At 35.2% G+C, this 18590-nt stretch overlaps 1 protein-coding gene across 2 annotated transcripts in view; it reads right to left on the reverse strand.

Annotated features, from left to right (window-relative positions):
• Positions 1-5379: 5379 nt before the first annotated feature.
• Positions 5380-18590, reverse strand: part of PARP8 (poly(ADP-ribose) polymerase family member 8) — a 182479-nt gene continuing 169268 nt past the window's right edge. For both annotated transcript variants that reach the window (XM_074386021.1, XM_039466976.2), the window contains exons 24-27: positions 18428-18501; positions 17213-17282; positions 16251-16335; positions 5380-8656 (exon numbers count right to left, since the gene is read on the reverse strand). In XM_074386021.1, the coding sequence (XP_074242122.1) occupies positions 8554-8656; positions 16251-16335; positions 17213-17282; positions 18428-18501 (332 nt within the window). In that variant the 3' untranslated portion in view covers positions 5380-8553. The remainder of the gene's footprint in view (positions 8657-16250; positions 16336-17212; positions 17283-18427; positions 18502-18590) is intronic.

Raw genomic sequence — 18590 nt, forward strand, 5'->3', positions numbered from 1 at the left:
TAGCCAGGGAGAAAAAAAAAACAGGCAGATCAATAAACCTTTTCAACACTGTGTGCTAAGTGAGATAAATGAGCTATGACCAGACACTTGGAAAAGATCTAGAAGGGCTGTTTGGTCTACACTGGGAGTAAGTTGAGAGTCAAAAGAAGTATAAATTGGAAATGGGGAATGGGGCAGAAAGAAAAAGCAAGTGAGAGGAGGTGAGAAGCAATGGGCCGTTCTCAGAACTGCCAAGAATTCAGTAGGGTTGCAATGCTGAGTGAAAGGTGGTGGTGAAAAGCGAGGCTGGAGAGGCAAGAGAGGGAAGCAGGGGCCTGACCATGAAGGGGCATGTGTGAAAGATTTGGTAAGAAATGTTTACTGAGTGAGAAATTGGGAGATACTGAAGGGATTTTAAGCAAAGAAATTAGAAAATTCGATTTTCATTTTAGTAAGATCACTTTAGTTTGAGCATTACAAGAGAGTGGCAGGTCAGGTAGGAGGCAGAGCCATTCACAGCCTATTTAGCAGGGACCGAAGTACAGGAGGAAGGTCCTGTGTGTGGCTAAGCTAACATTTTTGTTGCTGCATCTGGGCAATATGACACTGGATATAGTATCTATTTACTAATACACAGAGGCATTCAGTATCTCACCAATTGTAAGTCTGTACTATGTGCTAGCTGAGTTTGTTCCTGGTTAAGGTACTGGTCTCAGTCAAGGAGAGCCACCTGGAGGATAGTGCTCTCACCTACATGAATGTTAGCAAAGGAAGTCACGGGAGGGATCAAGATTGTCGAACCCATCAAGACACTCGACAAGAAAAATTAACAAGGCTCAGCTATTGATTGGAGGATGGGACTGGCTGAAAGGGAAGAGGATAGGGGATAATTTATCTTCCCAGTTGGGCAAATGAGTGGAAGATGTGGCTATTCACTGGTTCAATGATAACAATGATAACAGTGCAAGAAGAGAAGCAGAATGGTGGGAGATGGAGGCCGGGTGCGGTAGCTCACACCTGTAATCCTAACACTTTGGGAGGCCGAGGCGGGCAGATCACCTGAGGTTGGCAGTTTGAGACCAGTCTGACCAACATGGAAGAACCCTGTCTCTACTAAAAATACATGAGCTGGGTGTGGTGGCACATGCTTGTAATCCCAGCTACTCAGGAGGTGGGAGGCAGGAGACTCACTTAAACCTGGGAGGAGTTTGCGGTAAGCCGAGATTGCGCCATCGCACTCTAGCCTGGGCAACAAGAGTGAAACTCTGTCTTCACCTAAACCTGGGAGGAGTTTGCGGTAAGCCGAGATTGCGCCATCGCACTCTAGCCTGGGCAACAAGAGTGAAACTCTGTCTAAAAAAAAAAAAAAAAAAAAAAAGGTTGGGGGTGGGGACATTTGTTAGAGTTTGTTTGAGGTCCCTGGAACATTCAGGAAGAGATGTTTGTTTGCAGGTGTTTGATCATGTAATTTTGAAGCTCAAGGAAAAAATATAAACAAGAGCTGCAGATTTAAGAGTCATCAGACTACAGGTCAGAGTTGGAGTGAATGCACAGTGGGTTTTGTCTTTCAAGTGGAGTATAAAGATTAGGATGCCACCACCCTGGGTGGTGAGTGCTAAGTTCTCCCCAGGCTAGAATGCATCTCATAAACACACACACACACACACACACACACACGATCTTGGAAATACATCACATTAAAACAGACATGGGATTTACTGCACTACTGCAACCATTCTCTTACAGTTCTCAGTATTTAGTAAGCCTGGTTTTGCAGGTGTAGGGGAGATTTGTTCTCAAACATGTCCCTCTGATTCAGAGTATTCCTTCTCCCTTCTTTCCCTTCACATGGCTGAGTGTGTGCTCACAGACTTCTTAGCGTAGAGCCAGCAGATGCAAGTCATTTGTCTTCATCAGTCCTTCTCAGAATGCTAAAAGGTATGGAAGAATCTTAATTATCTCCAATAAAAAATCAAGGGGGAAATTATTCTGTTTGTATTCTTATAAATAAGATGTTTCCTAATTGACTGCTTTTTCCTATATCCTATTTCTTATATCCATTCTTTTCTCAGTTCCTCTTCTCTAAGCCTTCATTCCTGTCAGAATTTACCACAGGAGATATTTAACATTTCTTCTTGCTTTCTGCCTCCCTCTCAGAAATCCTTTCTGCATACAGCTGCCAACATGCTTCCAAAACTCTACTTCATGTCACTCACCCAAGGGCTGACAATGATTTTTCCATTGCCAATTACATCAAGTGCTGACTTCTTTCCTTCCAAGCTCCGTGGAATAAAATCACATCCAGCCTATGCAATGGTATTTCAGATTTCCCTGATAGAGCTCTTCAAGGCAGTCAGCACTCCCTCTTCATTGACCCTTCCCACCTAGTCTCCTATAATTCTTACCTTTGCTATGAGTTTTGCCAAGCTGGGATCTCAGCAGTAATAAACCTGGTTTATTAGAAAGCTCAGAGAAGAGACTCAGAATCCCTGATGCTAGGTTTGGAGCATAGTGACCTCTCTGGCAAGTGATTACCTTCTCATCCATGAGACCAGGATACCTACTAACATATTTCATAGTTATTCCAAAGAGGAAATAAGACGATCGATATGAAAGTGCTTTCTACATTATAAAGTGCTATATAAAGGAAAAACTGTTTAATCAAAATTTTCTCTTATCTATCTGAAAATGAATACATGATTTTTAAAAACACGTACATGTTGGTTATGTTTGAAAAGAGCAGTCTTCTTAGATCCGCATTACAAGTCACTGTTATTTGAAATAATTAAAAAGAGGGACCCAGAAGTTGGGAACAGAAATAGAGGTGAAATAAACTCAGTACATTTTAAGTAATTCTTAACATTGGCTTTCCAATAAAGCCCCCTGTATGATTCTTAAAAGCACTGGGTGATTTTATCAGACTAGCCAGTGGCCATTAAGCGTAGGGGGACTGGGCAAGGTAAACGAAGCTAATGGAAGCGTTAGAACCACGCTCTGTCCAGCTTCCATGAGGAGGGCAGGTAAGTGTCACAGGAGTAATAAACATCATTAAAAATTTGAAAAATCAACAAAAAATGAAGTGCTTTCTAATATATGTATTATCAACAACAAAGGGCATGCCTTGATTCCAGTCACTCTGGAAATATTTGTTAAGAGCCCAGTACACACCTTGACAGTCAGCATAAGGGCCGAGAGAGTATTAGATTTTGTTTTAGAATTGTCAAGTGTCTGGTGAATAAGTAAATGGAAATTAATAATATTAACATTACTCATTAGTACTAATTTAAGGACTCAGGATATCAAAAGGAGTTTTCATTTCAGTTAATGCAATGGCTTGTTCCTTCCCCCAAGTTTTGCTCACATTTGTCTTTTCCATCCTGCATTGTTCATCTTGTACTATCCTTGAATTATTTCCCAATGTATTTGCTTTCTTTTTACAAAAGAATTGAAGGTTCCTTAAGGGCAAGATAAAATCTAATACTCTCTAGTCCTTGTACTGTCAAAAATGCATACTAGAATCCCAACAAGTATTTCTAGAGTAACTGAAATCAAGTCTTACAAAAGAAGTTTGCGATCTAAAGCTTCTCAGTTATGACTGTATCATGAGTAAAAAAGCTTTTACTTATTCTAAGAATGTACGGTAAGCTCCTCATACATATTTACTGTTAATGGGTTTAGAGAACCATATTTATTTATGGACTAAGTTCTTATTCAGTTAGTAAGATGTATTTTATAAAAAGTAATGCTTTAAAAATCATTTTTCTGATTCTTTTTAGGTCAAAAACGCTTAGAAAATTCAGGACAGTTCATTTGAAATGCTCCTTTAGCTATTATGTCCAAATGTTACAAATTGACACACAAACATAAAAGAATCTTTTGTTTCAATGCTATACTTCTTGACAGAATTTGAAATTAAAATGGCACTCATACGATCAATTTAAATCTATTGAAATGACATTGGGAATAATGAAAAGAGTTTTTTTTTTCTTTTTTTCCTTCACCTTAAAAATAAAAAGGGCAACATCAGTTTTAGAGTTTCTTGAGTCCTTCAGATACATAGTTCCTAGAAGCAAGATTCATCAAGAGGAAAATCTAAAGCCTAACTGAGTTTTCAAAATACTGCCCACATATACCGTACTTGTTAAACAAATTCAGATTTATTGAAAGTAAACATTTACATTGGCTACAATGTTGGAACTATTACAAAGCTGGATAAAAGAGGCTTTAGTAGCAATAGAAAGAAAGAGCAATAAAAAGTGAATAGAGAAAATATCTGGCCTTACTGATCTCTTGGCAGTATTTACATTATGTACATATTGTTAAATATTTGTAATAATTCTAAGGCACCAAAGGCTAAATAGCAGGTTGCAATACTATTCTGTGAACAAAAATCAAGAAATATATTATAAAGAGGCTGTATCATTAAAGGAACATAGGCATATCTTAATGTTTACATAAAGGAGTGGCTGCATTTTAAAAAATCTCAAATGATACATTAAATATTGGGCAGATTGAAGATATTATTTTTAGAACATTAAATTATATTGACTATGTAAATAAGCACTATTTTTTACTGACTTGCTGGTAAATGTGTAATGTAATCTATTCTTCAACACAGCTTTTTTCACACTCATGGATATGTTTTGTCTAAAAACTACTTGAAATCCTTTTGACCTACAAAAACTTAGCCTAATATTTAAGAGTGTATACAAAATTCCCAAGAAAAATTTACTGAGTATAATATACATCAAATCTATATATAATCTGACAAAAATTAAGCAGACATTAAATGCCAAAATGCTTGAATAGTCAGTCTGCAATTCTAGTGTAGCAGTTGGGTGTTTTCCTCCTTTAACTCTTTAGAGTGGGTGATTGTGGCTTTAGGTAACAGATGTAAAATTGGCCCATGTAGGAAACCAATCTCAAAATAAACTAATTAATTTCAAGTTTTGCAATCCACATTCTTTCAAATAACGTATTGGGTGTTCACCCTGTCATATGTTACCAGTGACTGAAATATCCATGTTACCACATTGTCCAGAAGTAACTGACATCTGTGTCCAGTATGGTCTTACTGTTGAATTATTTGATGATTTCTATTTGTAAATTTTTATTTGTTCCTTACATTGAAAACCCAATTTACCTTACCAACAGTCTAACATTTGTCTTGAGGTAGTGTTATAATAAAAATTCAGCAAGACAATAGAACATCATAATGTTTGCAAAACGTGCTTCAAATGCCACCATGAAATCCATATTTATTGAGATGGTAGATGATCCAATGTTGAGTGGCCCCTTCATGACATATTAAATTACTATCTGATGAAGTTATTCAGACTCTTTAATGAGGATGATGAGTTTTTCGTTAAAACTTTCTGAAATCCCATGGTCTAAGGCAAGTTATAGTTTTAAAAATATTTTTATTATACAAAGTACTGCTAAAATTCTTTCAGTTATTTAAAGATTCATAGACTTACATATTACAGATTTTCTTACTTTTAGCAAAGGGGAGAAAAATGAAAGAATTTCTTCTTGAAACTTAAAATTTTCAAAGAAAAACATTCAGAGCATTAACAATAGTTTGGGTTGGTTTTCTTTTATACTACACAGTATTTGACAGTAACTTTAAAATGTGGCACTTTTAAAATTAAACTTTAAATTAAAAAAACAGCTTCAAACCCAACATGTGTTTACTGAGCAACAAGTACAAATTCATTCCAGCGTAGTGCACTCAAAGGCACCAAAAGCGTCTTCCTATAATGCATTTTATAGCACTAGATTATTTGTATATTATTACTGTTTTCTGTCCTCAAATGTTCATTTCCTTCTCATTTAATACAGTAAAAGAGAAGAGATTATTCATAGTAAAATGTTTACAAAATCAGTAATGCGGAAAAAGTAGAGCTAATAAATTAATAATTTTCTTCCCCTACTTCAAGGGTGAAAATAAATGACTGCCTTTGCTCTGCGGGTTACTATCTAAGTAGCAATGGCTACATCATTAATAAAATCATTACAAAGCATCAGTGAACAGGTTTCAAATAATTATAAAAACAATACAATATCAAATGTTTGGAATCATCAAATAAGTCAATAGATAATATTTTAATGAATGACTGAATCAAAGCATGATAACAGTGTTTAAATCTATAAAGCGTATGGACCTGTTTGGATTTTGGAAGCATATTTATATGCCAATGGTAGTGATGGAAATTAGATTCTTTAGAAATACAGAAAAGCATCTTTGTCAGTATATTATAGTCTCCCCAATTTCAAAAAGTTCAATTTAAAAATAAGACTGATTCTTCTTAGACTAGTTGCTTACAAAGGTTCTGACACCATTTTTTGAAACACAATCTGTCATTCTGCATCATGACACAACACAATTAGCTGTCCTAACAAGACATCTTACTTTATTATCATAAAAGATGCCTAGCATTAAACTATCAACTACTTAATCTCCTCTGATTGGTGAACCTACTCATATTCTTAAGTCAGCAGCAGCAGTTTTTATTATGCCAATTTTCCTGAAACAGCCTTTCTAGAGTCCTACAAGTTACCCTTCCAGTTCAGAATTCAATACTCTATTCCTTACAGATCATTCAAATGTTAAGTAAAGCCATAATGGATTAGGTCAGTGGCTTTTAAATTATGCTGGAGGCACTCTACAGAGCTTATTGGAGATGCTCAGTGGTCCTCGTGGTCCAACAGGTGGCATTCCAAGATCCCCTCTCCCAAATCTTGGTATTACATTTTCATGTTTCTCATGTATAGACTGTCCCACAAAATTAATTTGAAAAGATAATTCTCTTGCTCAAAAATGTTTTAAAAACACAGTTAAAGTGATCTGGGAGACTTGCAGCATCTTGGCAGAAAAAGCAAGTGATCCTCATGTCTCACACTAATCTTCAAATAAGAGGTCACAAACACTGGATAGGGTATTATATCTGTGCCCTACCCCATGACAGCCTAGCCCAGAGTTCAGAGGCACAAGTCAAAACAGATCAAGGTTTTAAGTCGATACTATCAAAATGATTAACATCCCAACCACTTCAAGTCTATTTTTTTCTTTGCAGAAATAAGTGGCATATCAATTATTTGCAACATAACAAAACAAATGATTAGCAAATACTTCCTAAACTGCAACCCGTAACAACATGTATGACCTTTTTCTAACCTTTTATGCCAGACAAACGAAATAAACACGGCAGTTATCATATTATACTTGCAAATGACTATACATTTTTATTTTTTCTTTCAACATAAATTAAAATCAGATAGAGCCTTGATTCAGGGTTTGAATAGAGTGGCAGACTCACTAATTAAACTGCTTTCATGAATGGCCTTATTCCAAAGACAACATGTAGGAAAATAAACACTGTCAATTAAAACTTGATGAATGAGAACTCTAGGACTCAAAGAATAAGAAATGATTTTGATGAAATTACGACTCTTGAAAAGGAAATGCTGAGAGCTGGTGTTACTGTTCTCTATAAACTTATTTGTGGTCTTTTAATATAAAAGAAGCTTCAAAGTTTGTGTTCTTTCTCAATATGAAAAAAAATAAGCAGAGGTATTAGATGAACAAATATAAAAATGCTGGTGTGGCACAAATAAAATTGTAAAATGTTTTCTTGTAGTAAATAAAAAATATATATGGTTTCTTTAAATTCTCTGAGGCCTTTCTTTTAAATATATAATCATTTGAATATAGGTTTGGTCTACCAGGCCACATATGTTCCCCAAATTATGACTTTTAGATAGCATTTTAAAAGAGTTGACTTTCTTTAGATAAGCAAAGAAATTATCTGCAAATATTTTCAGTGACTGAATGGTGGTAAATTTGGCTCATATCTTGGTTTATGTCCAAATTTACTGCTTATTAAATATTATCTTTTTTCCATTAAATGAAGACAAAAATGTAAAGCTAAGCCATCTTTCTTGTCAAAACATACGTGTGAATATACACAAATATATTCACAACCACACATTTTGATGCATGAATCTATAAATGTGTATATTACATACTTTTTGGCAAAGCACTGCTACTAAGACCTAATTGTTTTTGTATGAAGAAAAATAGAAGAATAGGGAACATCCCTTCCAAAACTTTAGAATGCCCATACTACTAATTATACAGCACATCAGAATGTGCAAACATTATACTTATTGCAAAGTATCAGATAGATTTAGATGCCATTATAAAATGTTCTCAATTCTATTTTGGTAACCTAAAATGTCGGTATATAATACCAAATATCCAGTGAAAGAGCTTAATATAAAAATATCAGCACAAAACTGTTTTTTCAATCTGTTTATTGTGTGAGCAACCCAAACTTCAGTTTAAGTGCTGTTGAAATTTTATTACTAGATTCCATAACCCTACAGTTGATAAATTTTATACCATTTTAGGTATTTAACGAGATACTTAGAAATACTAAGAAAAAAACTCAGTATTCAAAGGGTTAATTTTGTTTATAATAACAATAAATTATTTTATCATCTTCTTCAGTTCAAAATCCAGCTTTGAACCCGAGGAAGGCTTTCAAATCATGTTAATTAAATGGTGGTCCTTTAACCAGTAGCAGTTTGATTACCAATTACTCGGAGGATCTCTTTGTGAATGCCTCCTTCTTGTGTATTAATATTTGCATCTCCCACTTGGCCGTCTTCATAGCTGAAATACGAAACAGAAAAAGACAGAAACATTTTAAAAGATGACAGCATTTAAAACAGCTTAGAAATCCTATTTGATATATAAAATATAGCCCAAGAGAGTCCAAGCAAGTTGTATGGCTATTTTTCAGTTGTATTTAACAATGTGTTGTTCTCATTGCTAAACACAGAACAGCCCATTATTCTATGTCATGCCTAAATTTTCTCTTTTCTTGCATTTGTTTAATCCCCACATAAAGCACTGTCTGAGTTGTTGCATGAAGCTCCCCAGTGTCTTTGACCTTGCAGGCATTTCCCACAGCAGCTGCTAGGAAGTCTACCGTAAAAAAATATAACAGCATTAACTTTATGCTGCTTAGGTTCTGGACTTCTTTACTCTACTCCTACTTCAATCATTTCTTCATTTTCTGACTGATGGCATTTCACTTCCTGCCACTGCTTCTTTGCCATGCCTGCTTTCTATTTCTATGCCTATTTTCTTATCACTGGTTGCACTATTTAGTCTGACTGTAACCTATTCTTATTTATGCTGGCACTTCACAGAAGAATGCAAGCCTGCTAAGTTTACTTCAGTAGTAGAAGGGAAAAATATAATATTAAAGAACAGCAATGACTAAGTTATTTAAAAAGAACTGATTACATTTTAGATGGTAATTCATTTTTCTCAAATAAACTTACTTGGGCAATAAGAATTTCCTAAGAATGAATTTTCAAGCTCTCATGATCATATTCAGAGGGGAACAAATGACAAATTAATTTTACTTCATAAAAACTGCTTCAAGACAGAAGCTTTAGAAAAGTGGAAATTACTTGAAAACAGATAACCAGGGATATAAGCACAGTGTCTCAAAGATTAACACTAGCTGCTATCTTTTCCTGAAATAGCACAATATAGGAAAATGAAAAGATGACATACAGCAAAGAGAACCTAGCTCCTTACATAATCCACTGCTTCAACATCAAGTGACAATTGCATTTGTACCAAGTCTAAATTCTTAACTAAATGACCCAAGGTTGTCTATTTGGCTAATTCTTACCCTGTAAGTTTGCGGTTTCAGATATACTTAGCAAGGTTCAATTTACATAGACATGAAAATGACACCTCATGGTAAAACATTACCCTAAGAAAAAGAATGGGATATGTGGTACACAGCCCAATTACAAATATTTTCTCAGGACACTAAGTGCTCTGTTACTGAGATTAATTCTCAATCACTTTTATTGCATCCTCTTCCCTGGCCTTTCATTTTGGTGATGGTTTTATACATGAACCACACCTCCGTTTTCTCTCTTCTCATGATATGCAAACTCAATTATTTCAGCCCCTTCCAAGTTTTAACTATCATCCACATGCTAATTCCTAAAACCTACCTCCTATCCTTAGATTTTTCTCTCTACATAGCTATCCTACAGATAACACAAATTCAGTATATTCAAAGCCCTATTTTTTGACCCTAGGACTGCTACTTTTTATTCTATTCATATCACAATGTGATATATCCTCATACAGCAACACAAAACCTTGAGTCATTCCTGGCCTTTCTTTGTATCTAATCCCAATTAATCACCAAGCCATCTCGCTTCCATTTTCTTAAATCCTCTCTTTACCTGATGCCATTACCTTTGTTTAGGCCTCCACTGTCATTCATGTACATGAGTGATTTTCACGTTGCATGTTGTGTATAACTAGTGGGTTTTGAAATTAATTTACGTTGTCCAGACCAGCATTTTAAATGACTTAGGATAGAATAGGCTAGGACAGAGAACACTGACTTCACTACAGATAAAATTATTTTTCTAAGTCACAGTGCCAAAACCATTTCTTTTTGTGGTGAGAAAAACTGACCTAGAATGTTATTACAACATTATAACTGATCTCTCCGTCTCTACGCTTATCTCCATCATTTCTCCTACAAGACCTATTCCCCACCTATGCAAAATCGTTAGAAAAATGGCCTCCACCTCACTTACAGAACAAAAACCAAGTTACTGGCAACAATACCGGTTCCTTTCTCATTCAAATCAAGACTCCCTCTCCAGTCATGCCTGATCGCTCCCCCATCACTCTTTTCAGTCAAATGAAAGGGTTTATCTACCCAAACATTATATGTACACTGACACTTAAAAAGCATTAGAAGTTAGTGGAGAAGAGATGAGACTCACATTATTTGAATAAATTATAATAATTTAAGACTGAAAGAGCACAGAGGGAGAAGAGAGAGCACAGAGCAAAAGTGGGAATGAAGGCAAGAGTAAGAACCAGAGAGACAGTGGGGAGAGAGAAAGAAAGACCAAAAGAGAGAGGGAAAGCATGCTTAAAAGTATTCAATAAAATGCTTATTTTTCTACTGCCTAGGAAACCCACACAAAAGCACAACAGTTGTGGGTTGAAGGACAAAATTGGCCAAAGGCATTCAGATTTCTTAAATTTGATGCATACATAATAATCAAGAAAAATCAAAGCTCCATTTAATTTGGACAACGGCAAAGCTTAGATACATAAGTTGCCAGTGGCATTAGGGTATTTATTACAATAGCATTTACAGAACATGCCACAGCTATTTATGATTTAAGAGTAAAGTTCATTTGTGTATGAAAAGCAACAAAATTTAAATGAAATAGAACATGAATGATATCACTAGGGAAGATGATACATTTGACTGGAATTTGGTAGAATGAAAAATGAAAATATCTAAAAGGAGACAAGAACTACGCATGTTCCCAGAAAATGTAAAAAGATTACTAAAATTTTAGTGAAAAATTAACCAATTTGCTTTAAAAATAATAGAAACTAGGATATTCAATGAAATTTAGCTGCCTGGATATTTCTTAAGTATGTCAGAACATTTCATGGGTAAAAACTTGAAAGTATTGACAACTTTTCTTCTCAAATGAATACAGCATTTTTTTTGTGAGAGGTTTAAGATTGGCACATGTAAATCTGTTTCAGTCTCCCTATATCTGGAACCCAGAAACTATAGCACTGTTTTTCATGAGCAATACAGAAGAGAAATTCGTTGTGAGCTGACTGACATCCGTCACTTATCCAAAGTTTCTATAAGAAATCTGATGTTGCCAGGCATGGTAACTTGCACTTGTCATCCCAGCACTTTGGGAGGCTGAAGCGGGAGGATCACTTGAGCCCAGGAGTTTGAGACCCACCTGAGTAACATAGCAAAATCGCATCTCTACAAATTTAAAAAATAAAAAAAAAAAAGCTAGGCATGGTGGCATGCACATCTGTAGTACCAGCTACTCAGGAGGCTGAGACAGGAGAGTCTCTTGTGCTTGGGGGGTTGAGGCTGTAGCAAGCTGTGATCATGCCACTGTACTCCAGTCTGGGCTACAGAATGAGACTCTGGCTCAAAAAAAAATCTGATACTATAAGGACACAGTCTACTTCACAGTGCATGTATAATCTTTTCATTAAGTTAGACCATCTAGCCTTTTGTCATTGTCTTCATTCGATGTATATTAAGTGCTTCTGCACAAGTCATTATGCAGATTCCCATACATAGAGAGAGTCTGTACTTTACTAAGGGAGAAAATAGGGTTATACAAATAACTGTAGGACAAGGCAGCCTGAGCTGTTTAAACATAGGGTGAGCAAAATTCAGAGTAAAGACAGATACCATTTTGGACTGGGAGGTCAGGGAAGGTGCCATGGAGAAGGTCATGTTTCAATGAGCCTTAAAAAATAGGCTAATGGTCTAGCTGGTAAGAAGGCCAAATCATTTGGATTGACTGAGCAAAGGCACAATAGTAGAAAATACAACTCCAAGTTGTTTTTAAGAAAAGAACTTGGGTAATAATTTCACTTAATCAGTGCTGTGTGCATGTAATTGAAGTAAGGGAAAATGAGCTCTGTATGTTGCTGAATGCCATGTTTTTATTTAACTATCAGCCTGTATTGGCAAAGAATAATCACAACACTGCTTTAGGCAAATGAATATGGTATAAATAGTATGATCTTAGAATTTTATTAGCATAGGAATGTAGGCTGTACAACCAAAGGTTAATCCACGTTAGCTCTAAGTGGGGATAATATGGGACATTTTCTCCCTTTTTTGCTTATCTTCAATTTCTGAATACTAAAGAGGAATATCACTAGTGTAATAATGGTAATGTTTAATAAATCTTGCATCGCACAAAAGAGGTTGAGGTTGAGAGTGATGAAGAAATTAGAAACAGAGAGAACTAATAACCTTTTGATGTACTCTGCAGGAGAGAATAATGTATCCATGGGAATAAAGGCATTGGGAGAAAATTGTGAAAAGATAAACTTGGGAATTGACGACTATGGTGAGCAAGGAAAAAGAAACGGGAAACTGCAGCTCGGACCTCAAGTCTCTTTGATGTACAAAATTACCGCAAAGATTGGAGAAGTTGAGACGTTGGCCAGGGAATTTACATAATGGGCTCCTATTTGTATACTGGTTTTAAAGTATTAGTAAGCTTTTCGAGGGCAAATACTCACCAAACAATTATAACGTGAGCATTTTATGCATTCTTATATTCACATCTCCAATCCTTTTGAAAACAGCTTCCTTATTTCTACATATGGGTCTTAATGTCCTAGTACACACGCATTTCAAAGTTAGTCATGTAATCGAGCTTTACTCACAGTTTCCAGAAACTAAGAATTGGCTTGGATCTGTTTATAACATCTGAACTATTACATTTTGCCTGGAGCACTTATATTTAATTAAATTTCTTCATTTTGGAATTTTGCAACAAAAATTTTTTGAACTTCTAATTCTCCTCTTCCCTTTTTTTAAAACTGATATCTTCCTTTAAATTTTACTTTTATTTTTTTGATATACCAGCCTGTTCCCTAAAATTTTCCTCCAATTTTTCTCTCATTCTGTGTTGTTTGCTTGTTGGAAAACACGTGATTAGTATATTATGTGACTGTTCTATCATCTCAACTTCGGAAATCAGATTAGCATGGGAGTTAATTTTAATTTTTAATATTTTTACCTGATAACAGATTTTAAAAAAAAGATAACCACATTAACTCACATCCTAGTCATTAGGCAAAGCTTCTAACATCCAGGATCACATAATTTATCAAAAATTAAAATAAAAAGAAAAGAAATTGAGATTTGTCTTATCTTCATTCTCATTGATTTATTCTTTTTCTAGGTGTTACCACACACTAGGGAGGCTCACCACTAGTAGAACTCTGCAATTATGTCTTTTATAGAGAAAGAAACTGATGGTTGTAATTAGAATGTGTATTAATGAGTGGATAGATTCTCCTGATGTGTTTTAAATTTATCAGTTTTCCTAATGAGTCTCAGAGAAAAAGGATGAAATCTGATTTGTGTTCATAAAGCAATGAAAATTATCTTAATATGATATTTTTCCTTAGATTATTTAGGAAGTATCTGAATGTACTTCTCTTTTCTTTTTATGATTTATCCTCAGTTTTTGCTTATGAAATACAGAAATGCTTTTCTCCAGTAAACACCCCCGGAACACTTATATCCCTACAGATAGACTTTATGTATAATTTATCTAAAAGTTCAAAAGAGATAATACTAAAAACGGTACTGTCTATTTAAATATCGAAGGTTGTTTACTTAGCTCGATTAATTTGCATTTTAGCAAGATGCAGGAGTAGATGAACTGATTCAATGACAGGCTAAGAAAAGGACTCTGGAGTTCCTTTTCTGTCAAAATCTCAAGATTTCTCAATGAAACAAATTCGTGACTGAAGGTTCCTTTTTGGAAGGCCAAGCATCTAATAGTGGATGACAATCAAGATAGCGAAGAAAGAAGAGAAAAAAAAAAATATTAAATGATCTTTTCAGTAGCCAAGACCTTCGCTGTGCTAAATTAATCCTCTTAATAACCTTTAAAGGCACTGTGTGCAGACAGCTTCTCTAGGAGCCTCCAGGATTCTCTTGGAGTCCTTCTGACCCAGGAGCCTGACCTGTAAGGACTTTCTCAATTAGCTACACTGTTCTCTAGCTTCTGGCAGGGTTTGGCCAATGGAGCTTCCCAGCAGGACTGATCCTGCCTGTGTCCTTTTGTACCTGGGAATGTATAATAGATCCAGGGTACTACACAGGACCAGCGGTTTCCCTATAACGAGACCTTGTAAATAATCTAATTGTGGATGACACAAAAATATTTTCCATGGGTCATCTGTTTCCTGTTTGGATTCTGACTGATACAGAAATGATCATTACAGAAATGATTATTACAGAAATTATTATACAGAAACGATAAACATTATTATCATTTTACTGAAGAAGCTTAGATGGGTTATACAGCTAGGCAATATCACTTTACTAATTACTACTCAGCCAGGATTCAAACTATCTAATCCAAAGCAGGGCTCTTTCTACTATACTCACTGCTGCCTCACTTTTAAGAAAGAAATCTACAGCCAGTAAATATCTATCATAAGAACCATCACAGTTTTTAAATCACCCAAAAGAAAACCAGGCAGCTCATAAGTTTCACTGTGAATAGTCTGTCAACAAGCCAACAGATCCAATGCTGAATGTGCAGGGTTTTAGGGATACGCAGTATACTGAAGCAATCTTAAGAAGCAATTTTTCAGCTTCTTTTAAAAAAACGACATAAAGTACAAAACAGATATGCTCAATTCTTCCCTGAAATCCTTTCTGTGACAAGATCATGGATAAGGTGTGAAAAGCATGGGAAAAAGGTTGGAAGCCAAGGGTAGAGTGAAAACTAGACTGGTCTATCGCACTCATTATTTAGGAACGAAAAATAATGCTTTTATATTTTAATGTAGCTCTTATGATACAGCCGTGTCAAAAAACCCCACATCAAAATGTACCGCACTGCCAGCCCACATTATATGGAATGTAGATCAATCTTTTATAGGAAGACCTTTTCATGATTGTGTTTTTCATCCCAGTTCCACATTTTTAAAATAAAAGTATATGTATACTTATGGTACGTATATACATACACATACTTTTGTATATGTATGTATGTATATACATATACATACTGCAGAGAGATGGTTCGAGAGACAGAGATGATGTTTTTCTTCCCTTGTTTTTTCTTCTTTTTTTTTTTGAGACAGATTTTCCCTCTGTCACCCAGGCTGGAGTGCAGTGGTGCTATCTTGGTTTACTGAAACCTCCACCTCTTGGGTTCAAGCTCTTCTCCTGCCTCATCCTTCTGAGTAGCTGGGACTACAGGCATGGACCACCATGCCCCCCTAATTTTTGTATTTTTATTAGAGATAGGGTTTCACCATGTTAGCCAGGCTGGTCTCAAACTCCTGACCTCACGTGATCCACCTGCCTTGGCCTCCCCCAAAGTGCTGGGATTACAGGCATGAGCCACTGAGCCCGGCCAAGATGATGTTTTTCTTTAGTTCTAAGTTAATAGATGTTTTTCATCAGCTCTTCTAAGTTAATAGCATTTAACCATTGTTTAGATTTTCTTAATGTTTTATTGAAAATAAAACAAAAATATTAGTTGATGATGTTAAAATCAATTACCTGTTATACCTTGTCAACTAAAGAGACCAAATGATAATTCAGTCACCACTAACCCATTTGTGGCAAAGACAGTAATATACACATTGGAGCATTTACACTTACACGAAAAAGAATCGTGTGCAGACATGGTCAGTATTGGGCACAACCCATATCTCTCCATGTTTGTGCAGGTCAGGTGAGGTGATCACTATAAGTGGAAAAAAAAGTGAAGAACCACTTTATTCTAAAGGAATCCTAGTCCATTCCAACTTAATATATCCCTCCTCTTTGAAATCTAAAGCAAAAATACAAGCACTAATGAAAACACAAAAATTGTTTAACCTTACTGTCTATCGAGAAATATAGATTAAAAACAGTGAAAAGCCATGTAACAACTTTATAATTCAAATAACAACTGGTATAACAAAAAGGAACTCATCTAAGTATTACAAAAAGAAGATAGGTCTTGACTTAAGAACTGTGTAGACAGCAAGTTCGTGTCCTACATAACCACTGTGTGTTGAAAACGTAAGACAGTTGACAGTAGCTACTAAACTCCTAACACAAAAAGAAAAAATAAATTTTTAGCTAAAGTCATATTTTAAAGCAAGAACAAAGAAAGGTATATGATCTTGCAAATCACCCATCAATTTTTCTGTCCTAAGTACAGAATAAAATAGTAATTTCAGTGTGGGAACAGGAAGACCTAATAGGTTATCTCCTCAGTGCTTGGTTCATCTTTCACATTTTTCATCGTATCATATATTCAAATACTAAATTTAACAGGAAAGTAGCACATTAACTAAAGAGATAAGCATTACTTGATCAGAAAAATATAATTACCATTCTGGAATTATCTGCCAGAAATAAAATATATCACTGTCTGAATTCTTGCCAATTCTGCAATTTGGTTTGAACCTTTATGATCTCCACTGTATCCATTTTTGCATTTGTGCCCTCTGAGATGGTCACAAGGACTAATGCTTTCCCTAATCCACTATAAGCACTCTGCAAATATACTTATATTCTTAATTATAGATGAGCTAGGAAATAACACTATGAGGTTTGTAAAATTTTCAACTTACCTTCACATAAGGCTATGCATTTTAAGTTACGGCTTTGCAAGAATTGCGATTGCTGCCCTTTTTTCTGTGACTAAATTTCAAAAAAAAAAAAAAATTAAAACTTAGAGTCAGAATGAAACACTATAGTAAAAAAACTAACTGTTCATCATTAAAAAATAATAGTCATTAAGATGGCTCTGGGATGGGGGAAAAAGGCCTATTCAGACTAGCATCAATTCCCTTGCATTCTCTTACTATTAAAGTATTTTTGTTGTCTTATTTAATTTCTGTACATAACCATTACTAAATTATTCTTAAGATGAGTGAACTGAAAAATGTAAATTAGGATTCAATAACCTCACAACATAGAATTATAATTATTTTTACTAAAAGCTTGGCCTCTTTATTTCAAGGTAAATAAAATTAAATTTGCATGATCTTTTCAAACATCAAAATCAATTACTTCAGATCATCTAACTATCCAAAACCAACCTATGTTTTAATAGCATCATCTACTAGGTCACAGAGGTTTCAGGAACATCTCATGTAGAAAAACTGGGATGTTTTTGTTTTCAGATATTACATTAGCTATACTCTTTTTTAAAAATTTAAAGTCACATTATTTATCAGATAAATTTTTAATTTGCCCAGTATATATATACCTGCTTTCTCTGAAACAACATGGGATTGATGGTCATTCTCCTCTCTGCCCAGAATGTTCTTTCTCCTAGAGAGGTACATGACTCATGCACTCATCATCTGTAGGTCTTGACTCAAATGTCACCTTCTTAGAATATCCTTTCCTGACCATCCCATTTAACATTCATCCCAGATCCCTCTTCCACTAGACAGCATTAAATGTCTTCTGTCCCTGATTTATTTTTCTTCATAACATCTAGCATTCTATCTATATAAATATGTATTTTATTTATTTATACCCCTCAGTAGAATGTAGGCTCCAAGAGAACTGGAATACGTGTCTACTTTTGGCCATCACTGTGTTCTACTGTCTAGGAGTATCTCTGCTATTAGAGTGGTAGATAAATAAATATGTGTTGAATAATCATCGTGTGGAGGTAATTCAGTTATTGCATTTCAGAATGAGTTTTATTCCTTTATAAGTAATGACCACATTAAATAATTCTGCAGACTTAAAAAGCCTATTTTTCCAAGTTCTGCTGGCTAATGAGGCCACAGTTCACTAATCATAAGCAGTCACTCAAGTCACTACAACACCTGTGATGCATTGCTGCTTTTACTGCTCGAAGCTGGCTCGTCCTTGGCTGACACCTTCTGTTTCTTGTTCATCCCTGAAAACATCAGCAAAATAATAATTTAGGGACAAAGCTGTCTGATGCAGCTCAAAGTACAATCCACCTACTATGAAAAGTTCCATTCT

Source organism: Saimiri boliviensis, chromosome 1, assembly GCF_048565385.1.
Source record: "Saimiri boliviensis isolate mSaiBol1 chromosome 1, mSaiBol1.pri, whole genome shotgun sequence".
NCBI classification, from domain to species: domain Eukaryota; kingdom Metazoa; phylum Chordata; class Mammalia; order Primates; family Cebidae; genus Saimiri; species Saimiri boliviensis.